The sequence below is a fragment of the Labrus mixtus genome, chromosome 4, assembly GCF_963584025.1.
Source record: "Labrus mixtus chromosome 4, fLabMix1.1, whole genome shotgun sequence".
NCBI classification, from domain to species: Eukaryota; Metazoa; Chordata; class Actinopteri; order Labriformes; family Labridae; genus Labrus; species Labrus mixtus.
Genome location: NC_083615.1, coordinates 1,126,576 through 1,151,575, shown reverse-complemented (window position 1 = coordinate 1,151,575; position 25,000 = coordinate 1,126,576). Strand labels below are relative to the sequence as shown.

Sequence of the window (25,000 nt, the reverse complement as noted above, 5' to 3'; positions counted from 1 at the left end):
TTTTTTGTTCTACCTTAATATATTCAGCCAGCGGTTCAATAGATAGTACGAACATCAATGATGACAATGGATCCCCTCGTCTGGTAACTTTTGAGATCTTAAAAATACATTTACATTACTCCATTAACTCTAACTCTGGCATTAGGCTGCTTGTTCATAGCTTTCAACCAGCGTATAAAGTTGGTGTGAAGTCCAAATTTACTTCTGGTTTCAAACAGATAGGTTGGTTGTTAATCTTCATGTCAAACACTTTTTTAATTCCAGCTCATCACAGACCGACTCTTTACAAACTGACAGATGTTTACAGACACTTAAATGTCTGCTGTGTCTGTTTAGCGTCTTTTTAATGTCCGTCTTTTCTCCCTTATTAAACTCTGCTAATGTTGAGAAGTTTCACTGAAGTCTGATCCAGTCAATTAGTGATATTTGATAAGGGGGCGTGTCTGTCCGTAAAAAGACTTCCTGGAAGGCTGGTCTCAAGTTTCCTCGATCCTCTGTGCTGAAAATAAGAGACCTGAGACGTCCATCAACATGGCGGCACAGAACGACTTCCGGTTCAAGCGACGAAAAATAAGAGACATGAGGAGTAGCCATTCAGATTCAGAGCAGTTAGACATTCTTCATCAAACTGATTAGAGCAAAGTTAATGTTTGTTATTTTTCTGTTATTTGAAGTCAGAATAAATTCAGTTTAATGATCTCTGAAATATGACGTGAAGTTCTGTTAACTTTGCACCAAACAAAGAAATGTTCTTCAGAGGGACACTTTTTCATTTCCCTGTGAGGACACTTGAGATAAATCACTTGAACCTTTACATCAGTAAACGTTGAATCAGCACTTCCTCTTTCCCCTGAGTGTGTTTAGGTCTTAACATGACCTGTGCTCAGGTGTGTTGGTGGGGCGTTGCTGTCTCAGGGGGCAGAAAGCAGCTGCACCATGGACCAACAAAAACCTGCTCTAAAGTCATGGTGCAGTATTTCCATGCTATTTAAAGGCTCCATTAGTAAGATGGTGAGATGCACAGACACAGACAGGTTCACATTGTTCTTCCACAAGGCTCGTAACACACACAGGGACAGATTACACACAGCACACCTGTGAGACACTGCAGTTCATCCAGGTGGAAATAACTCTTTAAAGTGTGTTTAATGTCTGCTGTTATTTCTGTCCCAAAAGGCCGAGAAAATCAGAAACTGCTGCTGCTAGATTTAAACACAGTTTACATGAATCAACAGTAAACACATCACTCAACTGTCTCTGACATGATGATGATGCCTTCAAGGACTCTCAGTAAACACATCACTCAACTGTCTGTGACATGATGATGATGCCTTCAAGGACTCTCAGTAAACACATCACTCAACTGTCTGTGACATGATGATGATGCCTTCAAGGACTCTCAGTAAACACATCACTCAACTGTCTGTGACATGATGATGCCTTCAAGGACTCTCTGTAAACACGTCACTCAACTGTCTGTGACATGATGATGCCTTCAAGGACGATCAGTAAACACGTCACTCAACTGTCTCTGACATGATGATGCCTTCAAGGACTCTCAGTAAACACATCACTCAACTGTCTGTGACATGATGATGATGCCTTCAAGGACTCTCAGTAAACACATCACTCAACTGTCTGTGACATGATGATGATGCCTTCAAGGACTCTCAGTAAACACATCACTCAACTGTCTGTGACATGATGATGCCTTCAAGGACTCTCTGTCCCTTTAAGCTTCAAGTCACCAACACGAGTGACCACGAGAGCTGAAAGGTGGCGTGCTACTTTACACGCCCACTTCACTTCTGAGCAGGACTGAAGACCCTGCTGCTCTTCATACTGGATGTTCTGTATCACTGATAATCAGAATAATCATGATAACGATGATATTATATGATCAGAATAATCATGAAGTCTCTCTCAGAGTCTAATCTCTCATTTATCTCTTTTTATATCAACAGCTGGTGGTGGAGTCATTAAAGAGAGGATCCTGCTGATCACAGAGCTGGAAGCAGCAGCTGGTGTGTTGGTGAGTCTTTAACTGGGCTGTGTTACTGGGAGACTGACGGACCAATCACAGCGCAGATGACTCTCAGTGCTGCAGTCTGAGCTGCTCTGAGATCAGCTCCACCGTCACACACAGGACCATGACCTCGGACATTTTTCTATTCTCATATTCTGAATTTAAACTGCTTCATGACTCAACGACCGAAGATGAACTCTTTGATTTGGATATAAATGTTTCTGTTGCAGCGCCACCCTGTGGACGTGTAGTGGTGCAGGTTATTCATTGACTCATATTCACAGATAACAGTAGAAGTTGATTCCACCTGTGCAAGTTAAAGTGTGAAGTTGTGCTTTTAACCACGAGTCGTTGGTCGTCTGATAATAAATCAGTCGTCTCTTTGTTGGATCAAAACAAAGAGGAGGCTTCACTGAGTTTTTAAAAGAACTACAAACAGGATGTCTGGATCCAGGTGCAGAGTCAGCACCTGAATATTTGATGTAATATGAGATGATATAAAAAGAGCTGAATAACATGCAGACTCAATCATTGATATTCATTCATCATGTCAGGGTAACAACGGACACGTTATCAAACTATCTTTATTTTTAACTTCTGATGTTTATTACACTTTGATGTTTGAACCTTCTGTTTTTATTATCTCAGGATTTTAAATAGAAATTAATTCAATCTGTGGAGGGTTTTATTTGAATAATAATTCATGTTTAGGTTCTGTTGCTGCTATCACTGCTTTCTGCCAGCAGGTGTCACTGTTTCCACAGTTTTCTCCCAGACTGATCGATCTGAAGACATTATTTCTCTGTCTGCTCTCTGTCATTTTCTTCTCCGCTTGTATTTGAAATAAAACTTTCCACAAAGATCCACACATTTGTCCTTCTCCCCCCTCACCTAACTCTCTACTCTTTATTTCAATCAGTAAAGGTGCGGTCTCTGTTAGTGAAAGTGTTCTGAGACAGACTCACGTTTCATTCAGCTCCACAGTGTGATATTGTCCACACCAACATGCTGCTTCTACACAGAATTAGAGTAGAATGTGGTATTAAATAAATATAGTAAATTGTATAAATATATCTGATTTTTAAAGATTGTAAAATGATTTATTTCCTTTGCTTTCACATGATCACGTCTTAAGGACTCACATAGCACTGACATAGGTTCTCCACCAGGGGGAGCTGCAGCATTACACTCTCTATAATGAGACATCCAGTTGAACGTGATTACAGAGAAACAAAAGATAATGGGCCTCATTCACTAACAGAAATGTGTTTAAACCGTGCGTACGAACGTTTGAAGCACAGAATCAGGGTGCTCATCTATCAACAGTGTGTGAGCACGGATCTGTGAGTAATGAGTGTGTAAGAACATTCCCACACAAAGAGTGGAATTTATCAACTTGTTCTTTGACTTAGAAATGTGTGTAAATATAAGCACAGCTCTGAGCATGCTTACACACAGAATCTAGAGGTAGAACATTGAAACTACAAATAAAAAGCACCACGAGTGTCACAGCACGCCAGAATCCATCTCAACCTAGATGCATGTTCCCAGTTTTTTTTAATTCAAAACACAAAATAAGTGATTTTGTGCAGTTTGAAACAGACCCGTTGCCTAATTGGTGTGAAAACCTTAAAAAGTCGTCTGTGACAGGCGTTACTTTGAAATGTTACATCATGGCTGGTTTTGCATTATTAGATGATTTGGTGAAGCGTGCGCTCCGCAGTAAGTTCAAAAGAGCGCACTGATCCGTTTGGTCCAGCTTGTTCTGTTGGGAGAGCGTCACTGTTTGATTAATCCCCCAGAGAGAGCTGTGCCCCCGACCACGCTGTAAATGTTCAAGGGTGAAATTGTGGAGCAGATACTTCTGGCTTTTGTGCCGTGATGCGTTGTTATTTTTTGCACTGAACTTATTATCAAACTTCATCTTGGTGTTTTCTCCTCTGACCTGTCACCTTCTCTCATGCTGCATTTGTTCTTTTGTTAGTAACTTCGACTAAGTGAAAAGACTAATCATTTATCTGGGTCACTTAGCGCGAGAGTTACTAACCTTATTTTATCTCTTTATTTATTTATCTATTTATTCATTTCCCTTTTTTATTCAACCTCTTCCACTTCCATTCCTGTTGTTATGAAGCTCCTTTTCTTTGCTCTCGTAGTCATTATTCCAGCGAGGTAAATATATTCAGGTGGTTTTTAAAGAGGTGTGTTGTTACCATAAATGGTTCATTGGAGGCGTTTCTGAATGTAAATGTCCCTGAACGTGTGCGAGCCTGCAGGTTAAGAACATGGGATTTATCAACACTGATTACCTACCGATGTGAGTACGATCGCTGTCAGCATGGTTGATAAATACAGATTTTTTCTGTACTTTAGCACATTCTAAATGTCATTTGTAAGACAGAATTTAGAACACTTTCTATTCACTGTTGATAAATGAGGCCCCTGGGCGCCTTGCCAGTGAGGAGCATTCTAACGGCCTCATTGACCTCTGCTCAGGTTAGTGCTAAGGCTTCCCCCGGATCGTCACACTCTGCCTCCTCTTCAGAGAACGTGTTGTCTGGGTTCAGGAGACACAAAGCCTCCATGCAGAGGACTGAGGAGACATCTGCACAGGTTGATGTGCATGGATTTCTTTCAGGGAATAAAAAGTTTGCATTGAAGACAGACAGATAGACACAGATGGAAACGTGTTCTTGTTTAGTTGCTAAATTAAACCAAACATCCAAATCAGGTCAAATTTAAAGGTCACGTATTTAAAATCCACTTCACCATGTTCCTCTAGTCTGTCTACAAACCCCCCAATGATGAGAAAAGTCCATCCTCTCCGTCTTTTACCTGCTTCACTTTTCAGAAAATGTGTGCTCAAACAGGCCGTTTGGAGATTTTCCCTTCATGACATCACAAAGGGCAGTAGCCCCTCCCCCAGGTGGGTGACACTCCCACAGCTAGGTGTTTGTTCTGAACCTCTGAGTCTGCCTTCTCACCGTAAACAATAGGACATGGAGCGAGAAAGACTGAGTACACCCAAGCCCTTCCAGAGAGGGGGCGTGGTCAGACACAACTCATTTACATATTTAAAGGTACAGACACAGAAACAGCCTGTTCTGAGCAGGGCTGAAATAGAGGGGTTTAGACTTTCAGAGAGACTCTTATGACCACACAGCTTGGCCTTTTGGATTATTTGTCTTCAACACAACAGCCATACAGACCCTCACCTTACTTTAAAGATTCTTCAAATCTCCAAATTTTGATTATTTTCCTTATTAATACATTTCTTTATTAATTAGTATACCCACGTGTCTCCCATCTGTGAGACCCGGGCGGTGATGGGGTGGTACACAAAATATCACTGATTATGATTTTATTGTCTTTTTTTTAGAGCAGCTGAAAAGAAGAAAACAGATTCCTGATAGAGAGAGACATTTAAATGAATCAGTAGAAGAAGAACCTGAGTTCTGTTTTTTTTACATTTTAAGAGATAAGCTCATCTCCATCGACCCCCTATTGGGGAAAATTACTAAAAAATAATTATGTTTGAAAGCTTGAAAGACAACAGTTTAAAAATACATTTAAAGATATAAAAGGTGAATATATAGGTACGTTATTTACATCTACTGTTTTTGATACACATTCATGTATCAGAAAAGTATTATTGATTCGTATGTGACATAAATAATGGGAAACTTTGTCAGCGGAACCTTGATTTTCTGAACAAGAGATCGATTCAAGTAAAAATCGGTGATGAAATATCTAAAAAGTATGTTGTAGAGAATGGAACACCACAGGGAAGTGTGATAAGTCCGATTGTATTTTTATGATAAATGATATATTTGATAATATCCCAACAGATATAGGAAGATCATTGTTTGCGGATGATGGATCATTGTGGAAAAAAGGAAAGAATATACAATTTATTGTAAATAAAATTCAGAAAGGGATCAGTTTAGTTGAGAAGTGGGGATTAAAGTGGGGATTTAAATTTTCTGTGGAAAAAACAAAGATCATGTTCTTTTCTCGAAAGAAAATTGGGGAGAATATTGGGTTGACATTGTATGGAAATAAGGTAGAACGAGTTGACTCATTTAGTTTTTTAGGGGTATTTTTTGATGTCCGGTTGACATGGAAGGAACACATAAGGAATATTGTTGATAAATGCAAAAAAGTAATAAATGTAATGAGATGTCTTGTAGGAATGGATTGGGGAGCTGATGTTGCTGCCTTAAAATATATATATGTGGTGTTAATTAGAACTAGGATTGAGTATGGGAGTGTGGTATATGGATCTGCAGCAAAGACAACACAGTTAGAAATGATTCAGGCACAGGCTCTTAGGATATGTATTGGGGCAGTGAAATCATCTCCAATATGTGCACTTCAGGTAGAAGTAGGAGAGATGCCACTATGTTTAAGGAGGAAACAGAGGTGTTTTCAGCTCTGTGTCCCGCTCACTATTGAAAAAGGGCATAACTTATACAGTTAGGGATAATCCTCATAAAATCTAATTTCTTGTGCTATTTTAAAATGAAGTAATTACAAATATGAGTACACTTACACTCACATACTCTAGATGTATAAAATATTCAATATTCTTAATTTTTCAGTGGTTACACCACTTGACATTTTTATGTCCATTCTGTCTTACCTTTTGGAAAAAATGGTGTAAATGTAATTTTAAAAAACACAAAACCAACATGAATACAAATCTCACATTTTAATGAACCTGATGCATGCTTTCAAAGTGTGTTTTTAAAAGATTTTTGAATTGGTCATCTGAACAACCCTTATTTGTCACTGACCCTTATTTTTATTTTTTGATTGTATTTTGATAAACTTTATTAATCCTTGAGGGAAATTCGTTATTTTTAGGGACATGCTTCTCACACACATAGGCCCGAATCATGAATGCATGCACAAACAGGACCTGTGGACATGCAATGGTGGAGAGATGTCAGGGTGGGGCTGCTACAAGCTGCTAAGCAGAGGGTGCACCAGAGCAGTTGGGGGTTTGGTGCCTTGCTCCGGGGCGCCTCGGCAGTGCTCGGGAGGTGCCCTGGTGCCTCTCCAGCTACCAGACCAACTTTGGGATTTGGTCCATACCGGGACTTGAGCCGGCGACCCTCCGGTTCCCAACCCAAGTCCCTACGGACTGAGCTACTGCCGCCCAAATTTAATGTTTCTTTGTTTCTTCAGCTTGTTGTACAAAGTGGAGATAGCGATGTATTAATAATATCCACATCCGTGATTTAAATGTTCTGCTTTGACTTGTGTCAACAACACCGGATAAACTTCTTTACGGCTCACCGTGAGCCGTTTATCGACGGTCCTCTGTGTGCTGTGTTGCTCGTCAATACAAAGCACCACACATCCACCTGTCCACCTTTAATACTAAAGTGTAGATGTCAAACTGTTTGCAGGGGGAAACTGAAATTTACAGAGCAAAAAGTGAAATAGTAAACGGATGCAGTGTGGACAGCCAGTGTGTGGGACGCCACACAACATATTAAATAGTAAAGGTCGGGTAAAAAATCAATACAGTATTGTATCGCAACATTTTATGTGGCGATATTATATAGTCTCATGGCAGCCAAGTATTCATATTTTTAATATGATGTTTTATTTATGCTTTTTTATTTTTTAACTGTTGAAGGGGTTGCACAATTCATTTTGAACAAGTTGTATTGTTAAGAATTCATGTTCAAGTTCAATTAGACTGAAATACAAATAAAAAGACTGACGTGAGACGAACAGACTGAGAATTTGATCTTATTTGACAACATGATTCTTGATTTAGTTTAGTGTAGTGGATATAATATGCAGTTCAAAAGCTTAATCGAAATATATTGTATCGCAATTCTCAGCATATCGAAAAATGTTTAAAATCGCAAAAGAATCGTATTGTGTCTCAAGTATCGGGATAATATCGTATTGTGGGGACTCTAGTGATTCCCACCTCTAACATATAGCGCTCGCTGGTTGTTGTTAGAGGGGGAGTGGCCTATTCAAGACAGGGCATTAAAAAAATAATAATAATTACACCTAGGCTGACTACTTTCATAAAACTGTTTTGGTAACATTAACATCCTCACGTCAATTGATTCACTCGTTATCCAAAACATTTTAATCAATTATATATTTATAATAAAATTACGTAATCCAATGGCAGTTAAGTGTTCGAATACTGTTATTATTTTTTAATTATTTTTATATTATGTCTTCAAAAAAATAGATTATACGAGAAAAAAGACCAGATAAAAAGACTTCTGATAATGTCTAAATGTTTATCTTATGTTGTGTGCCTTATGTTTATTCTCCTTTTCTTTTCTGTACTGATGTTGTTGTTAGGCGCTGAATCCATCAATAATATAATTTCTTTGTTTATTTCAGAAAATGAAAGATCAAGTATGGAGAGGGCAATGGGTGTGTAAGAAGATAGTCCGTGCTTTTTCTTACAGCTGAAAGAAAAGGAAGCATTAGTGAAGGTGCAACACATGGCACCTTCACATGTTTAAAGTGGATTTTGTTTGCAATAAGGAGATGTTAGTTCTTTTATTTCCACTGTTTTAGAGAAGTTGATTTTTACTTTAAAGCTAAAATGTGAAATTTTCAATTCTGATGCTTTGATTTCAGTTCAAATATTCAATAAGTATCCATAAATATTTCATCTGTGTGTGTTTCCTTCATTTCTTTAAAATCATAAAACTATGAAACACTCTTTCATTAGAAAAACCTATTCCAGCTATAACAGTTGAGCATATGTCAGTGAACTATGAGGGCAAAAAACAATAACAAAATAATCGTTCATGAATCATAATCAAAGTAAATTGTTCAATTAATCGTGATGTTGATTTGAGGCCCAGCCCTATCACTCAGATCAACGTCTACTATTCTTCTTTTAATGTTTCTAACATCTAATAGACAATTAAAAAGTTATCTGTCACAATGAAATATTGACACGTTATGACCTGTTTCTGTCTGAAAGTCTGTGAAATAAAACATACATAAAATGTATTTTAAAAGACTGAAATGACTTCCTGTTTGTGCCCACCTGAACAACTTTAACACTGACTTCTTTTCACTCAGATACTGAATTGGGATATAATGTCAGTGTATTTATTTTACACCATGAAGATACATTTTCCTCTGATCCATGGATCACATGTTGCCCGGTACCATGCGGGGTGATCTGAACAGATCATGGATCATCTGGGAACTGTTTCTCCACACGTCTGACATCCACAACATTGCTGAAGGTAGGTGATCCCAGCTTACTTTTTTAAGTTTTCTGACTGACTATCTCAACCTAGTTAGCTTGAATTAATGCATTTTACTGTGAGCTCAGCAGAGAGGTCATGAAGAAACCTGAACTGATGATGGTTAACCATTCATTTCATTTCTAGTAACAAGGGGAGGAGAAACTCTGAGCTGATAAGGGTTTCCAATAAAACAATAAAACTGAAAGTTTCTGTCAGTCGGAGCTAAGACTCCATTTTGAGTCGACAGAGCAGAAGGACAAACATCTGAGACGGGGTGAGTTTAATTCAACATTATTCTGACTTTACTGTTAAAACCTCAGGTTAATATTGAGTAATACACTTTGAATAGAAAAGCAAAGGAAACAGATCAGATACAGTACGGGATCAGCTCTGTGAATGTGGAGTACTTGTTGTTTCTCAGCTTTTGTTTGAAAAGTAAAGTCAAGTAAAAGTTATGTAGCTAAAAATCTAAATCGTCCTTAATCAGAGATGTTTGTCATGACTCCTGCGGTCTAAACTAGCAGTCAGCGTTACTGGTTTTCTCTCAGGTTAAATAAAGTCCTGAGGACGACAGTGCTTATGTTCCACAGTATTTAATTTCATAAGCTAGATATTCGCCACTTCCTCAAAGTAGATATTAAAAAATAATGCATCCTAATAAAATGTAATCACTAAATACAGCCTCAATAAAACATCTATCTGAGCAAAGGTCGGTTTAATGACAGGGTTTGATCCCTACAGGCATGAAGGACTTTGTTTTATATCCCTCTAGATATCAAACTGTTGGTCCAAAGGTCATGATTTCTGTTAAATATTAACATTTTGCTTTAAGGTTTGAGGTTTGAGGTTCAAGACCTTGTTATTGTCATTATTCAGTGCAGGATTGAAGAGACACAGGAAGGATAATTGAAAGACATTTATATTAAATCCTAAAACTAGACCAGGGTCAAACACCAAGCAGGGAGTCACATCAGACGGACAAATAAGATGAAGATACAAACAAGCTGCACTGATGTGTTGGATCAGGTACTAAAGGAGACGGGAAGAGAGGCAGAGTCACATTAAGGATCACTTCAGGGGGCGTTGGTATCCAAGTGGTTATTGCGCACGCCCAATTAATCCAACCTGTAGTTCTTTCCCACATCTCATTCCCCACTCTCTCTCTACCTGCTTTCTGAATCTCCAATAAAGACATAAAAGGACCACAGTAAGGACCACCGCCCAGGAAGCTGAACTACATTAGTTTTGTATTTCAGCTGGATGTCAGCGTGGTACTGTAATCTCTGTTCAGTTTAAATCTAAGCCTGCTGTACGGGTTGTGCCTGTTAGTATTTATTTTCACATAATCATTCACTTTAATCATTTTGTGGATATATCATTTTAAATCTGTCGACCATCTAAGGGTCATTGGTTTAGGTCTGTGTGGATGTAACAGTTTGTGTAAGACTCTCATAGCAGCAGATCTATTTTTGGAGAGGAGCCGAGTGTATGTTGTGAGTTTAAATGACTTCAATGTAGATATCTGACAGTTTCAAGTGAAGGTAATGTCACCTCTCTAGCCTTTTAGAAGTGTTCCCAAATGGTAAAAGAATTTGTAGGCTGTACCAGCTAACAGAATATAACAGGACCGTTAACATGTAAAGTTAACAGACCTCGCTCTGCCACTGTGGTCGGTAGGTTGAGCAAATTCACCCGCCACTGCAAAAAGACACCCGTATGTGACGAGTGCTGATTTCCAACCCTGTTTTATACAGTTCTAGTTGTACAAATGTCCTAAAGGTCATGGTTGCTGTTAAATACTAACATGTTAGTTTAATGTTTAAAGTTTAAGACTCAATGTCTTGTTATTGACATTATTCAGGGCAGATCAGACGGACAAATCATGTTAGGATCAAAACAAACTGCACTGAGGTGCTGCATCAGGTACTTAGGCAGACAGGAAGGAAGAGAAAATCTAATTAAGGATCACATCAGGTAATGAGATGTGGAGACTTGACCATTTCTGTCTTTCACATTTTTCCTGCTTGTGTCTCACCTGTTTGTTATTTTGTCCTCAGGTTGTTTTACCTGTATGAACGTCTTTTATTGTCCTCTGATCAATCTGGAGATCAGAAGATGAGTGATCGAGGGGACAAAGAGAACAGCTGGACAGAGCAGAGTCTCCTCTGTCCAGCTGTCTCTCTATGAAGAGTGACTGGTCTAAAGGTGAACCTCTAGACTTCAGTAATGAACCAGGACCCTCAGATCAGAAGATGAGTGATCGAGGAGACAAAGAGGAGGACAGAGCAGAGTCTCCTCTGTCCAGCTGTCTCTCTATGAAGAGTGACCAGTCTAAAGGTTTTCCTCTAGACTTCAGTCTTGAACCAGGACCCTCAGATCCACAGTAAGAGAACTTTTTTTAATCACCAAACTGTCAAGCTAAAAAAAGAGTCCTGAACACCATAATGTGTTGATTTTCTTGTTTTTAATCATCAACCTGCACACAGTGATCATACAGAGAAAGTCACTGAACTCATAACAACATACTAAGGATTATATATATGTATTATATGTTTATAGATAAGATAATATGATTTCAGTATTGACTCTTTGGTTGTGTATCTAGTCGTCTTCTCTGTGATTCTGCAGGAAGAAGTCTTTTAAACTGATCCTGAAGTTTAGTGAGATCTGCTGTGATCGTTTTCTTTGAATCATTTTTTCTGTTGTGTCCACTCTTTGTTTGTCTTTTTTTATTTTTTTAACATGACTACACAATGAGATCTTTTTTTTTTTTACTGAAGTACAGTAACATCCAGTGTAAGATGCACTTTTAATACCTGTTTTTTTATCTTAAAAGTTGTCTGGGTCTTATACAAAGGTGCATCTAATATACCAGTATAACATGTTGACACATGAGCCATCATTACCGCGGGTGCAGAAGTCACCATCACTGTGTGACCGGATGCGATTAAAAAACCATCCCCATTCATTGGGCCTGATTTACTAAAGGTTTGTGTGTCTTAAAACGTGTGCAAACTTGATACCACCAGCTAAAAATGTGTTAACTGATCTACTAACGGTGCGCTGTGAGGATTGAATCTTTCATATGAGCAAAACAACACGCATTGTCCATTTAGTACGTTTGACTTAATGAATATTCAATATGGGGCGTTTCTGTCCTAGAAAGGAGAAAATGTAAATAAGTTAAGTTAGTACACGCATTGTGATTTACCAAGCCTGACAAAAACTGAGGTGATTGTGACGGTGTCTGAATTTAACACCTTTGAAAAGAACGTGCTAACCCAGGAGACCAGTGTTACACACAACAGACTGCTGTTATTGAAGTTAGGAGGAGACATAGGCACAATCAAAGAAGGCATACAGATCATGTTATTCCCCACACATGTTAATAAGTTTGGAATGACAGCAGGAAACACCATGATTAAACTATATTGTTGCCTATTTAAACAAAACTGAACATTCACAGCCTCTGCATTCTAAAGAATTTCAACATTGATGTTTATTTCTTCCTATTTCCCTCTTCTCACCAACATTTTATTTTAAACTTGGGATTTCTTTTTTCTCGGGTTGTGCATCTCTCCCCCAGCTCGTGCGCTCCTCTCCATAGTGCGCTCGTCTCCTCCCTCTACAGCCCGCTGCTGCTACGCTTGGATGGGGGGACCTCACCACTGCTTGTACCCCCGTCTTCGATACCTCTTTCCAGAGCATTTATGTCCGATCAGACACAGCGCTGGCCAGCTGTCTGGTGCTCAACAATGTGCCGAGTGTCGCGCCTGACACAGCTCACACCTCCTGCACAATGTATGACAATTCATCTTCAAAAGATGAAGAAAAGAGAGGCCCTGTTTAATGCCCAGGTTTTCTTATAAGCCAAATTGTCTTTTTGTAATATTCAGTTTTATCTGCTAGAACTCAAAAATACTGTACGTTCATTTACCTCTTCCACTGATACCTATTTTGCGCTTGCAGTCGTCCTGCTTTCCGTCCAAACTCTCCATGACGTAAACCAGTAGAACACACAAAAGTCTAACTTAAATAGTACCGCCTCCACAAGGTTTGCACCTGGTGTCATTCACGCAAATTTTCTGAGTAGATCACCCGAAAAGCACACACTCACCAAACGTGCAATTTTTTTGGAGTGAACACACAATTTAGTCCTCTTTACTTGGGACCTTAGTAAATCAGGCCCTCAGTGTATTAAGAGCTGATTGCACGCTGTTCTGGGAAAGACAGCGACACAGACCAGTCTGACTGCACTACTTTTTCAAAACTTTTCCCTCAAGAGGTCATAATAATGAATTTACAGAAAACTGTAGGATATTGTTCCATAAATAAACCTTGTTGAATGCTCTTTTGATTGAAAGAGTCCTTTATTAAAGTTAAAGTGAAACAAGCGGAGTCGGGCAGAGAGCTCGCAAGCTAGGGGTCTCTGCTTCACAACTTTCCCTGCAGGCTGAGAGCTCGACTACCGTACTGTAGCTGGTAGGAGAGCAGACTCCACAAAGAGAAAACAGACTAAAAGGGTGACAGAGCTGAACAGTAACTGCAGGTTTTGGACTTTGCTGAACACAATAAAAACTGTCACGCAGGAAGACAGTGTAAACTTTATTTTCTCTCTGAGAGACCTTCAAAAACACAGCTCGTCTTATACCAGTGCAACTTATATTTAGGATTTTATGTTTTTTTTAAACTCCTGCACATGCTCAGTGTGCAGGTCATGACACAGCTCCTGCACATGCTCAGTGTGTAGGTCATGACACAGCTCCTGCACATGCTCAGGGTGTAGGTCATGACACGGCTCCTGCACATGCTCAGTGTGTAGGTCATGACACAGCTCCTGCACATGCTCAGTGTGTAGGTCATGACACAGCTCCTGCACATGCTCAGTGTGCAGGTCACGACACGGCTCCTGCACATGCTCAGTGTGTAGGTCATGACACGGCTCCTGCACATGCTCAGTGTGTAGGTCATGACACGGCTCCTGCACATGCTCAGTGTGCAGGTCACGACACGGCTCCTGCACATGCTCAGTGTGTAGGTCATGACACAGCTCCTGCACATGCTCAGTGTGCAGGTCACGACACGGCTCCTGCACATGCTCAGTGTGTAGGTCATGACACGGCTCCTGCACATGCTCAGTGTGCAGCTCTCTATAAAGCTGATTAATAACTTTTCAAAGGTCTCAGGTCTCAACCTAAATATTAAACATTTGAACTTATGGCTGTTAAAGATTGTAATGTTCCCCATATTTGTAATAATCCAGTGAATCACCAGGTCACATACCTGAGAGTAGTTATCACCAAGGAGCAAAATATAAGGTGCACCTTAAATTTGAATCCCATCGTTGATAAAACTCTTGTTTACAAAGAGATTTATCTCTGAGACGAAGGACCTTGCTCTCAAAAGCTGAGGGCATTTCCAGACTCACTAATCCGGCTCTATCTTTGGATGTTGACTAAAATGTAACCAAAAGATTTGATTATATGTTGTTTAACTTTCTGTGGAAAAACAAAATACATTATGTTAAAAAGAACGTGACAATAAACACGAGTCAATGTGGGGGCTTGAACTTTTTAGACTTCACAGCTCTTAACATTCAAAGTGAACAGGCTGAAACATTTTTAAATAACCCAACATCTCTATGGAATATGATTCCTAATTATGTTTTTTCTAAAGTTGGTGGCCTGGAATTTTATTACTGTGCAACTATAATATCAGTAAAATCCTGATCAAACTATCCAACTTCTATAAACAGATACTCTTGACTTGGTCTCTCATCTTGAAACATAACTTCTCTCCACACAGATATTACATCTGGAACAATAAGGACATTCTCTACAAAAATGAATCCCTGTTTTTTGAAAACTGGTTGTAAATAACATCACACTTGTAGGTCAGTTATTGGACTCAGATGGTAGACTCTATGGTTACACAGACAGACTTCTGCACATGCTCACTGCAGAGGACATGGCACACCTTTTTAAAACTCTGCTTTTTGTGGCTCTATTTGATTTAGTCCACCACTGGTTTCTAAATGTCAGTCTCAGTTTTCACAGCTTTATGATTTCCCTTATCTCCACAGAATAACAAAGGGGTCTGTTTCTGTGGAGGAGCAGCTGTCCAGCTGTGCTTTGTGTCAGGACGTCCTAAGAGATCCAGTTTCTACCAGATGTGGACACTGGTTCTGTAGACAGTGTCTCACCTCATACTGGGACCAGTCCACTTCATCAGGAGAGTCTTCCTGTCCCCAGTGTGGAGAACGAGGACTGCAGATATCCAGTAAGTCCAGCACTGTAATAAGTAAGACTGAAGTCATTGTGTCTAAAAACCATCAATCAATCAACTTTTATTTGTATAGCGTCAACTCATAACAAGTGTTATCTTGAGACACTTTACAAGAAGCAGGTAAAATACCTTACTCATTGTTATCGAGTAAAACAAGACAAAGCAGTTAGTATTTTCATTGATATATAGTTAAATGAAACATTTACATTTTATCTGATTCTTGTTGTCAGTTTATAGTCAGTATATTTTATTTCTCTTGTAGCAGTACACATTTATTACACAGATGTTTTTGTGTCATGCAGTTTGCTTAATGTGTAATAATAAAAATTGTGTATTTGATCATTTTATAAATCCAGTCTCAGGATATGTTTCTTTTCTTTCAGCAGATAGAGGTCTGCAGGAGGTTACAGATGAACATAAGATCAGTCTGAGGAGGAGATGTGAACATGTGACTGAAGGAAGTGATGAAACAGGAAGTAGAACCCTCCTCAACAGGATCTACACTGAGCTCTACATCACAGAGGGACAGAGTGAAGAAGTGAACACCCAACATGAGGTGAGACAGCTTGAGACAGACTCTAAAAAGAAGACCCTCCATGAGACTCTAATCAAGTGCCAGGACATCTTTAAAGCCTTCCCCGACCAACAGAACCAAAAGACAGAAGCTCAACCCGACCAACAGAAGCAAAAGACAGAAGCTCAACCCGACCAACAGAAACAAAAAACAGAAGCTCAACCCGACCAACAGAAACAAAAAACAGAAGCTCAACCCGACCAACAGAAACAAAAGACAGAAGCTCAACCCGACCAACAGAAACAAAAGACAGAAGCTCAACCCGACCAACAGAAACCCATCAGAGTGGTTCTGACAAACGGCGTCGCTGGTGTTGGAAAAACCTTCTCAGTGCAGAAGTTCACTCTGGACTGGGCAGAGGGCTCAGAGAACCAAGACCTCAGTCTAGTGATCCTGCTTTCATTCAGGGAGCTGAACTTGATCAGAGATAAGGAGTACAGTCTTCTTGAGCTGCTCCGTGTTTTCCATCCAACATTACAGAAGGTCACAGCAGAGACGCTCGCTGTCTGTAAACTGTTGTTCATCTTTGACGGCCTGGATGAAAGCAGACCGTCGTTGGACTTCACAAACAGGGAGGTTGTGTCTGATGTCACAAAGAAATCACAGTTAAACACACTGTTGACAAACCTCATCAAGGGGAATCTGCTCCCCTCAGCTCTCATCTGGATAACTTCTCGACCTGCAGCAGCCAATCAGATCCCTCCTTCATGTGTTGACAGGGTAACAGAAGTACGAGGCTTCACTGACGCCCAGAAGGAGGAGTACTTCAGGAAGAGGTTCAGTGATGATGAAGATCTGTCCAGCAGAATCATCTCACACATCAAGACATCCAGGAGCCTCCACATCATGTGTCTGATCCCGGTCTTCTGCTGGATCACTGCCACAGTTCTGGATCACATGATGAGCAGAGAGCAGAGAGGAGAGCTGCCCAAGACCCTGACTGACATGTACTCACACTTCCTGCTGGTTCAGACAAAGAGGAAGAAGAACAAGTATGGTGAGGCAGACAGGGAAGTTCTTCTGAAGCTGGGGAGGCTGGCGTTTGAACATCTGGAGGATGGAAACATCATGTTCTATGAAGAAGACCTGGAGCGTTGTGGTCTTGATGTCACAGAGGCCTTGGTGTACTCAGGAGTTTGTACAGAGATCTTCAAAACAGAGTGTGTGATCTTCCAGAAAACAGTCTACTGCTTTGTTCATCTGAGTGTTCAGGAGTTCCTGGCTGCAGTCTACATGTTCCACTGTTTGACAAACAGGAAGAGAGGTGTAGTGAAGACTTTCCTTAAAGACATCAACCTCAGGGACTCAAATGGAAATGCATTTTTAAAGAAGAATTCTAAAGTTCTAACTCCTGACTCATCCCTGGATGTCTTCCTGAGGAGTGCCATGGAGAAATCCCTGAAAAGTAAAAATGGTCACCTGGACCTGTTTGTTCGCTTCCTTCATGGCCTCTCTCTGGAGTCCAACCAGAGACTCTTAGGAGGCCTGCTGGGTCGGAGCGACAACAGTCCAGAAATGATCCAGAGAGTCATCAACAACCTGAAGGAGATGAACAGTGATGATATCTCTCCTGACAGAAGCATCAACATCTTCCACTGTCTGACGGAGATGAACGACCTCTCAGTCCATCAGGAGATCCAAGAGTTCCTGAAGTCAGAGAACAGATCAAAGCAGAAACTCTCTGATATCCACTGCTCTGCTCTGGCCTACATGCTGCAGATGTCAGAGGAGGTTCTGGATGAGTTGGACCTGAAGAAGTACAAGACATCAGACCAGGGACGACTGAGACTGATTCCAGCTGTGAGGAACTGCAGGAAGGCAGAGTAAGTCCAGATGTGATTAAATATGATAAAAAATAAGCTGTTTAGTTCTTCAAATATATACTATACAATATCTAGGTTTTTGAAAACAGTGTTTATCTGAAATATTAACAAACTCTTCAGTCACTTGTATTTTTGTTATAAGTTCTCTTGAGCTGCTTTAAATGCTGTGAGTGAAATATGTCTTTTTTTTAGATCTAGTGTTTACCAACTTCAAGGTCACAGGTCATTTGTTTCATAATAATCCCTACATTTACTATTTTTATTTTATCATCCTGTTAGTGTCAGTAATAACAATAGTGATTATTGTTACAATAAATATTATTATCATTACAACTAGGGCTGTCGCGGTAACCGCAAAAATGAATAACCGCGGTAAAAACAAGATGTCAGCGGTGACGGCACGTTGAGTCACTTCACCCCACATAATGTTCAGATGGACTCACAGGAAACTGCACTGGTACCTAAACCCAATGTAACTTTGCCCCTTTGTTAACATTTCAGCTTTCAGTCAAATGAAAAAGGAGAACCAGCTGATTTAAATGATGCAATTTGTCAAATCTAGCAAAAATAAATCTGTGTGAAATGAGGAAACATCTCATTTTAGCTCTCACCTCGCAAATATGCCGAGTATCAATCAATCAATCTTTATTTGTATAGCGCCAGTTCATAACAAGTGTCATCTCAAGACGCTCTACAAAAAGCAGGTCAAAGACTTTACTCTTATTTAATATTACAAAAGAGCAGGTAAAAAGACCTTACTTATTTCAATATTACAAAGACCTAAAGATCCATCATGAGCACTTTAGCAAAGCAGCAACATTTACAGTGGTAAGAAAAAACTTCCTTTTAACAGTCAGAAATCTTCAGCAGGATCCCAGGCTCATGATGAAACAGCCCTCGTGCCAAGACTGGAGCTGGCTTATAAAAAGGAAAGGGGGAGATGGGATAAGATGCAGGAAGAGGGATAGGGAACGGGGGGGGGGGGCTCAGAGAGCTCAGGAGTTCCCAGGAAATTATGTTGTTAGTAACTGAGATTTACAGATAGTGACATGTAGTAATATGATCTCACATAGAGAGAGAGGGAGAGAGAGAGAGAGAGAGAGAGAGAGGCAGAGAGAGAGAGAGGGTGAGAGAGAGAGAGAGAGAGAGAGAGAGAGGGTGAGAGAGATTTTTTAATTTTACAAAACAACTTTATTTACAATAATTAACAACAATTAACAACATACTTTTATTCGGAAAAAAGAAAACCAAACACTTAATATCACTCAATAGACTCTTTAGATGCTAAAAACAAGGTTGAAGATGAGTTTTTTGTCTTCTACAGAGCAGATTATCCCTCCATAGCACCATGTTTCAATAAAATCATTAATATTGGTCATCGCTGTAAAGAAATTAAAATCCACCCAGACTCTGGCTCTTACAAGGGAAAGGAAGAGGTCAGTCACGTCCTTTCCCTGCCTGTTCTCCAACTCTTCCTTCCTGATAGATAGATGGCCAGTTTTGCTTGTCCTGATAAAAAGTTTAAAAGTTTCCATTTAAACGCGTTAATTTTTTTTGTACCAAAGATAAAAACTGTTTTTGACCAAGTCACATTAAAACCCATAAAAACCTACTTTAAAACCCCAAACAGATCGCTGAGTCTGACACACTCTGAAAAGCAGTGAAAATTTGTTTCCACAGACCCACAAAAAAAACATTGATTAGACACAGAAGGATTAAAACGAGAGACAAAAGAGTTTATGGCTATTGCTCCATTTAAAATCCTCCATTGTAGATCACCAGATCGCTTGTTCAGAGGGCTTTTATAAAAAACTCTCCACACTGGCTTGATGTGGTCAGCCACTTTCAACCATTGTCTCCACTTGGTGTCCACTCTGTTCTTCAATACATTCTCATTTAAAACTTTAACACACACACAAAACAATTCCTTACCTCTAACGTTATAAAAGTTAAAACATTTATCATCAGTCCCTTTTGAAACACAAGAATTCATTGTGAGGCCTATTTCAGGAAAAGGATCACTGTCAATAGGTACTTCCTTCCTGCTACAGTAATCCTGCAGCATCTCCTTCTCTTCCCCCGTCAGTGTGAGACGCAACAGTCTGAGCACTCTGTCCACAAAACGTGCAGACCGGAGACCAAGAGCAGAGGTCACTGCTGCTGTATTGTTCAGTTCAGGTCCAGCTACGTCCACGATGTGTCTCAATGTGGTGTTGTCAGTGGAGATGAAAGCATGCGTGAGGCCCATTAAAGATGTGTCCTGAACATCCAGCCGGGCCCCATAGATCAGAGGCTCCTCCAGCAGCCAGTGTAGGGACAGTGTGGGCTCTAGTCTTTTCCATAAAAACAGTTTCCAGGTTTTAAAAAGGCTCTGATAAAAAGCAGATTAAAATAGTCAGTATTCATTAAAAACAGTGAGGAGTCTAGTCCTAATCCGTTCACTTTTTAAAAAATGCTGCTGGCCACTGGTCTCCAGACCACATCAGCTGGGCCAGTGAGGAACTTCTGTAGAAACTGCATTCTGAAGGCAGCTACTCTGCTGGCCAGGTGGACCAGACCCTGCCCTCCTTCTTCTTTAGGTAAAAACAGCACAGCCTGTGGAACCCAATGCAGCTTGTCCCAGAAAAAGTCCAACATCACCGATTGCAGTTGTTTAAGGAGTCCAGCAGGGGGCTCTATAGATGCCATCTTGTGCCAGAGTCCACAGGAGACCAAGTTGTTTATGATGAGCACTCTTCCTCTGTACGACATTTGTGGCAGCAGCCACCTCCACTTCTCCAGCCTCCCCTTCACTTTCTCCACCACCTCCTCCCAGTTCTTCTGTACAGTGAGCCCATCCCCTAAAAACACACCAAGATACTTAAAACCATTTCTTCCCCATGTTAGTCCTGCTGGTAGGTTGGGCAGCGAATGTGATTTAAAACCAACTGCTAACCCTTCACTCTTCCCCCAGTTCACTTTTGCAGATGATACTATACCAAAATCTTTCACAATGTTTTCTATTAAAAACACTTCTTTTTGATTTTTTATCATGACAATAACATCATCTGCGTAGGCTGACACAATAAAATGTTTTGAACAGTGAGGTAAAATTAACCCTTCAATGGAAGACCGTATTTTACACAACATGGGTTCAATAGAGATGGAATATAACATCCCTGAAAGAGCACAACCTTGTCTTATTCCTCTCTTCATTTTAAAAGGTGCACTTAGTCCTCCATTGATTTTCAGTACACTCTCAATGTCCTGGTACAAAACCTTGATCATAGCAATGAAACCAGGGCTGAGACCAAAACTCTCCAGAACTTTCCAGAGGTAGAGGTGCTCAACCCGGTCAAAAGCTTTTTCTTGATCTAACGAAATGAGACCAAGGTCTATGTCCAATGAACTAGAGACGTCCAAAACATCACGAATTAAAGACACATGATAACATTTTGTAGTCACAGCATAGCAGGGAAACAGGACGCCAGATCTTTATCTCTTGGAGATCACCTTTCTTTGGAAGGAGTGTGATTACTGTCCTCCTGCAGCTGAGGGGCAATGACTCTCCAGACAGGCTTTCATTTTAAACAGCAAGAAGATCTTCTCCCAGCACATCCCAAAACGTCTTAAAAAACTCACCAGGGAGTCCATCGATTCCGGGAGCTTTTCCTCCCTCCATGCTCTGCAGAGCTGCGGACAGCTCCTGTAGCTGTAGAGGTTCTCTGATCAGCTGGTTGGAGTCCTCAGAGACATGGGGTAAATCATCACAAAAAGAGTCAAACAGCTGTTCATTGTCAGTGTACTCACTGCTGTAGAGCCCAGAATAAAAGTCCACAGCGTGTTGTCGGATGTCTCCAGCTTCTTTCAGCTCCTGTCCTGCTGCTGTTCGAAGACCATGCATACATTTATTTTGTCCATTCTTTTTTTCCATTCCAAAGAAAAACTTGGACGGGGCGTCCATCTGAGCCACACTTTGGAATCTCGATCTGACGAGGGCTCCCTGGGCTCTGGTGCCCAGCAGGTCTGTCAGGGCTTTCTTTTTAGCTTTGAGAACTTCAATATGTCCTCGATTTCCTGTGGAATCAATCAAGGATTGAAGTTCCACAATATCAATCTCTAGAGCTTTTACAGATCAGGTAATGTCCCGTGTGACATTGAGAGTGTACTGCTGACAGAAAACCCTGATTTCAGCCTTCCCACAATCCCACCACTGTCTTAAACACTTAAAATCAGGACATGTCGTTCTAATTTTTTATTATTATTTATTATTAAAAAGAGCTCACACTGTTCATAAACAGCTCTGACCACCAGCAGCCTCCCCCGTATTACCTCTTTCACAGAGGCAGGTGCACACCTGTCACCTTTTCTTTTCTTCTAGTGAAACATTTTCACTAGTCTTTGATTTTCTTTTGGAGCTAGGAGTATTAAGAGAAGACTCTTCTTCCATCATCTCCTCCTCAGCAGGTTCAGTACAGACCCTCCCTTTACCTGCTGCCTGTTGCTCAGTATCAACACTAGACCCATTCCCCACCTCCATCTGCTCACCTGCCTGCTCCTTAACCCCCCACTCTGTGTCTCCTCACCTCCTCCACTCTGTCTCCTCACCTCCTCCACTCTGTGTCTCCTCACCTCCTCACCTGTCTGGCTTTCACCTCCTCCACTCTGTGTCTCCTCACCTCCTCCACTCTGTGTCTCCTCACCTCCTCCACTCTGTGTCTCCTCACCTCCTCACCTGACTGGCTTTCACCTCCTCCACTCTGTGTCTCCTCACCTCATCCACTCTGTGTCTCCTCACTCTGTGTCTCCTCACCTCATCCACTCTGTGTCTCCTCACCTCCTCCACTCTGTGTCTCCTCACCTCATCCACTCTGTCTCCTCACCTCCTCCACTCTGTGTCTCCTCACTCTGTGTCTCCTCACCTCCTCACCTGTCTGGCTTTCACCTCCTCCACTCTGTGTCTCCTCTCCTGCTCCACTCTGTGTCTCCTCACCTTCTCCACTCTGTGTCTCCTCACCTCCTCCACTCTGTGTCTCCTCATCTGTCTGCTCCTCTCCTCCTCCACTCTGTGTCTCCTCACCTCCTCCACTCTGTGTCTCCTCACCTCCTCCACTCTGTGTCTCCTCTCCTCCTCCACTCTGTGTCTCCTCACCTGTCTGCTCCTCTCCTCCTCCACTCTGTGTCTCCTCACCTGTCCGTCTCCCACCTGCACTGGATCCCTCAGCTTCATCTTTGTATGGACATGCTCTGATAAGATGCCCCTCCCTTTCACAGTGAAGACATTTCATGTTTTCAGAAGTGACATAAATCACATAATCAAAGTCTTGTACTCTCAGGTTGAAAACAAGATTAAGCTCCACATTTCTTTTATTTAAGATCATATAGACCTGACGTCTGTGACAGACCATGTGACTGAGCTGTGGGGCTTTACAGCCTGAAGGCAGCTTCTTAATAGGAGAGACTATTTTCCCGTGTCTTGATAACTCCCTTTGCAGAAAGTCATCACTTATAAACGTCGGACAATTTGACAAAACGACCTTCCTAGAAGGCAGAGACAGAAAAGACATGGGAATTGAAGTGTCATTTATGACCACTCCGTTTTCCACCACGGCGTTGGCCTTATCAACGCTGTCTAAAAACAGAACCACCGCTCCATTCATCCGGGCCGCAGATTTAACACTCTGCGGTCCCACCACCTCAGCAACAGCCAAAGCACATTCATTCACTGAGTAACGAGAGGCACCGGCCATCTTCACGCCGTGCCTTCTCATTAATCCAGTGAACTCGACACCCATTACCTCCACACGTGCAAACAAACACACCGCAACACACACACACACACCCCGCAACTAAACGTTAAACCGATCTCTATACACCCAGTAACAATAAACAAGTACCCAAAACAACAACTCTCTTTCTTTCTCTCTCTCTCTCTCTCTCTCTTTCTTTCTTTCTCTCTTTCTCTCTCTCTCTTTCTTTCTCTCTTTCTCTCTCTCTCTCTCTCTTTCTCTCTCTCTCTTTCTTTCTCTCTCTTTCTTTCTCTCTTTCTCTCTCTCTCTCTCTCTTTCTCTCTCTCTCTTTCTCTAATAATAATGGATAATGTTGAATGCTGATTTAAAGGTTAACTCCTGCACACGGTCTATCAAGTAAATCAAGAATATATTTTTCTTTGTCTTGATTTAAACCGCTCGGACATTTTTGTTTTCCTCCTTCATGGACTCGAGCCAACGTCACGAGATTAAAGTCTGACAAGTTGTGTTAGCGTGCGTGGAAAGGGACATTTGATTAGTTTTTCTGTCCTCACTTTATGCTGATGTAAAGGGTTAAAAAAATGTGTATATAATTCATTAAAATGTGTATCGTCTAAAGCTAAAAACAAAGCTTATCAAAAAGTAAAAAATGGATTACAAGATTTGAAAACTGTTAAAAGTCATTGGGACAGTCAGAACAAATGTATTGAGTTAAAAAGAGACCCCAATATATCTTTTTATGTTTATGTGTCTAAAATAGCTGTTTCGAGCCGAATTCCAGTGCACTGAACTTGTTACTATGTTATTGCAATCCTCAATCAGGTCACTAGAGGGCGCATAGCGCTTGTGAGGAGCATAATACCCCAAAGAGGCATGTTCTAAACTGTGTTGCTTCTTTGTCTTTACATACAGGTGGGTTTATTGTCCTCAAAACCACAAGCATGGACACCAGTATAATGATTAAGAGTGTTGGGAATTTAGTAAGTAAAGTATAACGGTTGTAGTTGAGTATTTTTACATTTAGGCATGAAAAGTAGATGTTAAGCATGCTAGGCTAGCATGATATTTGAGGCTGAGTATGCTAATTTGAGTAAGTAAAAACCACAGCTACTCAGGTTAAAATTGTATATATTTAATAAATAAATAAATCCTGCAGCCGAGCTGAACACAGCTAAACTGTGTTTCTTCTTTGTATTTACATACAGAAACTTCTTCTCTGGCAGCACTAGGCCAGGTCGGGGGAACAACACTGACAGTAGAAGAACTTAAAGTAACACCATTAACCAGATAACTGTTTAGTAAAAGTGACA

General features: G+C 40.7%; 2 protein-coding genes across 13 annotated transcripts in view; both read left to right on the top strand.

Moving 5' to 3' along the window:
- The window catches only part of LOC132973511 (NACHT, LRR and PYD domains-containing protein 14-like), a 273,451-nt gene that overhangs the window by 217,296 nt on the left and 31,155 nt on the right, over window positions 1-25,000 (top strand). The gene's annotated exons all lie outside the window — the stretch shown is intronic.
- On the top strand, window positions 11,448-21,948 carry LOC132973516 (NLR family CARD domain-containing protein 3-like). 2 transcript variants are annotated; one of them, XM_061037023.1, is made up of 4 exons: window positions 11,448-11,662; window positions 15,362-15,558; window positions 15,948-17,961; window positions 21,882-21,948. In XM_061037023.1, the coding sequence occupies exons 1-4, from the start codon at window positions 11,463-11,465 to the stop codon at window positions 21,931-21,933; spliced, it is 2,463 nt and encodes an 820-aa protein (XP_060893006.1). In that variant the 5' UTR covers window positions 11,448-11,462; the 3' UTR covers window positions 21,934-21,948. The 2 variants fall into 2 exon arrangements, with proteins under 2 accessions (XP_060893006.1, XP_060893007.1); XM_061037024.1 differs by lacking the exon at window positions 21,882-21,948 and adding an exon at window positions 18,832-18,908.